Raw genomic sequence first — 6,483 nt, 5'->3', positions numbered from 1 at the left:
TTTTTCCCCCCCCCCCTCCGAGTAAAGATGGCGACGGCGCAGCTAACGGACGATGAGCTTTTCTCTGAGTTAAAGAGCTTTGGATTCACTCCAGGCCCGGTCTCCGAGAATACGAGACCGGTTTATTTGAAAAAACTAAAGAAACTACGCGAGGAACAACAACAGAAAGGAGGAACCAGAGCGGGGAAAAACCGAAACAGCGGCAGTATCAACAACAACAGTAGTAGCGGTGGTAACGGCAGCTACACAGCGGCGGGAGCTTCGGGATGCGGAGCCAGGCCAGCTAGCCGTGACGTCACGCCCCGGAGCCCCGGTGGTCGACCGGTCCTGAACGAAAAGCGAATTGGTGGAGCGGGGAAGTTCGTATTGGGTTTTAGTTCGGACGAATCGGACGTAGAGGACCCGAAGAAAAAACGAGGAGCGAACCACAGCGGTAGGAGAGACCGAGGTTCCGCGTATCAACAACAACCGATCAGGCCTACAACGGGAGCTGCTACCGCCACTCGGAAGAGCCTGGGAGTCGCTGTGAGTACCAGCAGTAACAACTCCTCTCCCGCCGGGCTGCTGGAGGGGAGGAGAAGCGGACCCGGTTCTCTCAGTTGGGTGGACCGGGGAAAATCGAGCCTCGAGGTCTCGCGGGCCGCGGAAGTGAAGTGTTACGACGAAGAGCCCGAAGAAGACGACGATTTTCAAGGGGAGACGGAGAGAGACAGTCGGTCTCTGAATGGGAACAGGGCGTCTTATTCACTGAACGCCAGTAGTAAGAAAGTCGGTGATTACTCAGATTCGGAGGAAGAGGAAGAAGGGGGGATAATATCTGAGCAGGACCGTCAACGAGACCGGCGTACACAGCAACACTACTCCAGACGGAGTCACTCCTCCAAGCCGTCGCCCTACAGAAGTGCCAGGGGGTCAGAGAGCGGACAGGAAACCACTGGCGGCATGGCAATCAGGCTAAACGACACGCCTGGCGCTAGTAGGAGTCGACTAGACATGATGGGAGGCCGGGGGGAGGAGGAAGAGGAGGAGGAGGAAGAGGGAAAGAAACGAGGCCCTGGCGAATCGTCCCTGAGCGGGAGCTTGCTGCGACGCCATTGCCCCAGGGGGACCATCTACGTGTCGGCTTTGATGGGGGAGAGCGACCGCGGCAGCCCCGGGGAAAGCAGCGGCAACAATTCCCCATCCTCCGCCTACAATAAAAACCACATCGACAGCGGGGATGGCGCCACCAGCAGCAGCAGCAGCAGCCGATTCAACATCGGCCTGAGACCGCGATTCTCCAACTACAACAGTCTATCCGCTACCTACCGACCCAACCATTCAAATCATAGCGGTCCCAACCATGCCTACAGCCAGTCGAGTCTCAAGCAGAAGCACACGGTACCGGAGGATGAGCTGCTCCAGCAATTTAAGCGGGAGGAGGTTGGGTCGTCCACCGGTGGTTGGGGGTTCAGTGCCCACTACCTGTCCATGTTCCTGCTCATGGCCGCCTGCCTGTTCTTCCTCCTGCTCGGCCTCATGTATCTCCGGATGAGGGGGTCTGGAGCCTCTGAGGTCGATGTTGTCGGTAAGTATCCAGCCCAGTAAACTGTAACTTCCTAAACATAGCTAGCTAGTAGTGTTTTGTCTCTCAATCCAATCCATCATTCTGTGGTTAGGTTTACTGTTCAATTGTAGCATTATTTAAAGCTTCAGTTTGCTTCCAAATTGCAGTATAATATCAATATTTAAAACGGATTGATAACCAGCCCAGGTATTTTGTGATATTAGTGACTGACTGTCTAGATACTGCTTTACACATAGGATTATTAGTGACTGGCTGTCTAGATACTGCTTTACACATAGGATTATTAGTGACTGGCTGTCTAGATACTGCTTTACACATAGGATTATTAGTGACTGGCTGTCTAGATACTGCTTTACACATAGGATTATTAGTGACTGACTGTCTAGATACTGCTTTATACATAGGGTTATTAGTGACTGGCTGTCTAGATACTGCTTTATACATCAGATTATTAGTGACTGGCTGTCTAGATACTGCTTTACACATAGGATTATTAGTGACTGGCTGTCTAGATACTGCTTTACACATAGGATTATTAGTGACTGGCTGTCTAGATACTGCTTTACACATAGGATTATTAGTGACTGGCTGTCTAGATACTGCTTTACACATAGGATTATTAGTGACTGGCTGTCTAGATACTGCTTTACACATAGGATTATTAGTGACTGGCTGTCTAGATACTGCTTTACACATAGGATTATTAGTGACTGGCTGTCTAGATACTGCTTTACACATAGGATTATTAGTGACTGGCTGTCTAGATACTGCTTTACACATAGGATTATTAGTGACTGGCTGTCTAGATACTGCTTTACACATAGGATTATTAGTGACTGGCTGTCTAGATACTGCTTTACACATAGGATTATTAGTGACTGGCTGTCTAGATACTGCTTTACACATAGGATTATGGCCAGACTTTTTTCGCCTTGTGCAATGCACATTGTAATATGAAAACAATCTAACAGAAGTTTTTAATTGCTACTCACATATTTTGAAATTGCTACATTTTTAATTCAGCGAGGAGACAATAAGAAGATATGTAAAAACATAGACACTCCAGAAATGATTTCTCAAAGATAACAAACACTACAGTACATTATGTGTTTGTTTGTTTGTTTGTTGTATTCTGCACAGAGTCACTCGTTGTCTGACATCAAAATCAGTTATTTGCCTCTTAGCAGAAAATCGCTGCAGGGAACCTAAATGTTTAGGCCTAAAAAAAACAATGATTTCACAGGACTCGTTTGGTGTGTAAAGAAGCGGGCTTAGCAGTTGTTGTGTCACCCCCCTTAGCCATTCACACCTTCAGAGACAGGAAGTCCTACATCATCACTCTACATAGAGGGACACTTCTTCTTTATGGAGGGCACAGCAGACATTTTATCATGTCAGCATAGACAGCTACCTCATCTGTCAGCATAGACAGCTACCTCCATCTGTCAGCATAGACAGCTACCTCCATCTGTCAGCAGAGACAGCTACCTCCATCTGTCAGCAGAGACAGCTACCTCCATCTGTCAGCATAGACAGCTACCTCCATCTGTCAGCATAGACAGCTACCTCCATCTGTCAGCATAGACAGCTACCTCCATCTGTCAGCATAGACAGCTACCTCCATCTGTCAGCATAGACAGCTACCTCCATCTGTCAGCATAGACAGCTACCTCCATCTGTCAGCATAGACAGCTACCTCCATCTGTCAGCATAGACAGCTACCTCCATCTGTCAGCAGAGACAGCTACCTCCATCTGTCAGCATAGACAGCTACCTCCATCTGTCAGCATAGACAGCTACCTCCATCTGTCAGCATAGACAGCTACCTCCATCTGTCAGCATAGACAGCTACCTCCATCTGTCAGCATAGACAGCTACCTCCATCTGTCAGCATAGACAGCTACCTCCATCTGTCAGCATAGACAGCTACCTCCATCTGTCAGCATAGACAGCTACCTCCATCTGTCAGCATAGACAGCTACCCCCATCTGTCAGCATAGACAGCTACCTCCATCTGTCAGCAGAGACAGCTACCTCCATCTGTCAGCATAGACAGCTACCTCCATCTGTCAGCATAGACAGCTACCTCCATCTGTCAGCAGAGACAGCTACCTCCATCTGTCAGCATAGACAGCTACCTCCATCTGTCAGCATAGACAGCTACCTCCATCTGTCAGCATAGACAGCTACCTCCATCTGTCAGCATAGACAGCTACCTCCATCTGTCAGCATAGACAGCTACCTCCATCTGTCAGCATAGACAGCTACCTCCATCTGTCAGCATAGACAGCTACCTCCATCTGTCAGCATAGACAGCTACCTCCATCTGTCAGCATAGACAGCTACCTCCATCTGTCAGCATAGACAGCTACCTCCATCTGTCAGCATAGACAGCTACCTCCATCTGTCAGCATAGACAGCTACCTCCATCTGTCAGCATAGACAGCTACCTCCATCTGTCAGCATAGACAGCTACCTCCATCTGTCAGCATAGACAGCAACCTCCATCTGTCAGCATAGACAGCTACCTCCATCTGTCAGCATAGACAGCTACCTCCATCTGTCAGCATAGACAGCTACCTCCATCTGTCAGCATAGACAGCTACCTCCATCTGTCAGCATAGACAGCTACCTCCATCTGTCAGCATAGACAGCTACCTCCATCTGTCAGCATAGACAGCTACCTCCATCCGTTGGCTTCCGTAGCGAACTATCGGCCTACTAGCCCGTTCAACCCCACTGTGTGTGTGTTTCAGAGTATGCTCATAGAAATGACTCAATTAAAGCCTTTTAATACAGATACTGTAGTATTTACGGTGAGCTATTAAACCTATAGACCTAAGCAAATGACTAGCATTAGCCAAATCAGCAGGTAAGATGCCTATGCCTGTCTGGACACTGCAGCCACACTCTTATGCTACCTCACAACTGCACCAGTGAGTGCTGTCAAAGCCACAAAACACATGAAATATTAAATGATCCCATTCAGCAGCATTTTACAGTGCAGTTAGTTTCTCAGTACATGCGTATATATGTACCCCCAACCATTGTGTATTTTAGACAAATTCGTGCCTACAGGTTTTCATTCATTATAATTCAACCTTTCACTACCAGCTCTCTGTATAGGAAGCATTTCATGTGGGGAGGGCAAGTGGGGAAGTGTTGAATAATTGGCGGTGTCTGAGACAGACAGTGGTGGTGTTAGGTCACAGCAGAGACTGGGGCAGGGCGGGGGGGGAGAGGAGACTGGGGCAGGCCGGGGGGGGGAGAGGAGACTGGGGCAGGCCGGGGGGGGGAGAGGAGACTGGGGCAGGCCGGGGGGGAGAGGAGACTGGGGCAGGCCGGGGGGGAGAAGAGACTGGGGCAGGCCGGGGAGGGAGAGGAGACTGGGGCAGGCCGGGGGGGAGAGGAGACTGGGGCAGACCGGGTGGGGAGAGGAGACCGGAGACTGGGGCAGGCCGGGGGGGAGAGGAGACTGGGGCAGGCCGGGGGGGAGAGGAGACTGGGGCAGGCCGGGGGGGGAGAGGAGACCGGAGACTGGGGCAGGCCGGGGGGGAGAGGGAATCGGGTGAAGGGGCAGGTAGCCTAGCGGTTAAGAGCATTGGGCCAGTAAGCGAAAGGTCGCTGGTTCGAATTCCCAAGCCAACTAGGTGGAAAAATCTGTCTGTGCCCTTGAGCAAGTCATTTAACCCTAATTGCTCCTGTAAGTCTCTCTGGATAAGAGAATCAGCTAAATGACTCACTACTGTAAGTCTCTCTGGATAAGAGAATCAGCTAAATGACTCACTACTGTAAGTCTCTCTGGATAAGAGAATCAGCTAAATGACTCACTACTGTAAGTCTCTCTGGATAAGAGAATCAGCTAAATGACTCACTACTGTAAGTCTCTCTGGATAAGAGAATCAGCTAAATGACTCACTACTGTAAGTCTCTCTGGATAATAGCGTCTGTAAAATGTACATTTGAGATGCAGATGAGGAGCAGAGCAGGAAGTACAGAGTGACCAATGATTTCCCCTGTCTAGGACACACACACACCCCAACCACACTTACTGCTCTGTTAGTAGGTGCAGCAGGCGGTAGACACTAGCTAGGTTCCTCCAGCTCCCTCTGTCCCTGTTGGATTAGACACTAGCTAGGTTGCTCCAGCTCCTGTTCCTGTTGGATTAGACACTAGCTAGGTTGCTCCAGCTCCTGTTCCTGTTGGATTTAGACACTAGCTAGGTTCCTCCAGCTCCTGTTCCTGTTGGATTAGACACTAGCTAGGTTGCTCCAGCTCCTGTTCCTGTTGGATTAGACACTAGCTAGGTTGCTCCAGCTCATGTCCCTGTTGGATTAGACACTAGCTAGGTTGCTCCAGCTCATGTCCCTGTTGGATTAGACACTAGCTAGGTTGCTCCAGCTCCTGTTCCTGTTGGATTAGACACTAGCTAGGTTGCTCCAGCTCATGTCCCTGTTGGATTAGACACTAGCTAGGTTGCTCCAGCTCCTGTTCCTGTTGGATTAGACACTAGCTAGGTTGCTCCAGCTCCCTCTGGTCCTGTTGGATTAGACACTAGCTAGGTTGCTCCAGCTCATGTCCCTGTTGGATTAGACACTAGCTAGGTTCCTCCAGCTCCCTCTGGTCCTGTTGGATTAGACACTAGCTAGGTTGCTCCAGCTCCCTCTGGTCCTGTTGGATTAGACACTAGCTAGGTTCCTCCAGCTCCTGTTCCTGTTGGATTAGACACTAGCTAGGTTGCTCCAGCTCCTGTTCCTGTTGGATGAGACACTAGCTAGGTTGCTCCAGCTCCCTCTGGTCCTGTTGGATTAGACACTAGCTAGGTTGCTCCAGCTCATGTCCCTGTTGGATTAGACACTAGCTAGGTTGCTCCAGCTCCCTCTGGTCCTGTTGGATTAGACACTAGCTAGGTTGCT

General features: G+C 49.9%; 1 protein-coding gene across 1 annotated transcript in view; it reads left to right on the top strand.

The window, feature by feature from the left end:
* LOC110511321 (inner nuclear membrane protein Man1-like) overlaps positions 1 to 6,483 on the top strand; it is a 37,108-nt gene continuing 30,625 nt past the window's right edge. Inside the window, exon 1 of the mRNA XM_036945358.1 lies at positions 1 to 1,567. Within this exon, the coding sequence (XP_036801253.1) occupies positions 28 to 1,567 (1,540 nt within the window). The 5' untranslated portion in view covers positions 1 to 27. The remainder of the gene's footprint in view (positions 1,568 to 6,483) is intronic.

This window comes from Oncorhynchus mykiss, chromosome 15, assembly GCF_013265735.2.
Source record: "Oncorhynchus mykiss isolate Arlee chromosome 15, USDA_OmykA_1.1, whole genome shotgun sequence".
NCBI classification, from domain to species: domain Eukaryota; kingdom Metazoa; phylum Chordata; class Actinopteri; order Salmoniformes; family Salmonidae; genus Oncorhynchus; species Oncorhynchus mykiss.
This window is presented reverse-complemented; position numbering and strand designations above follow the sequence as displayed.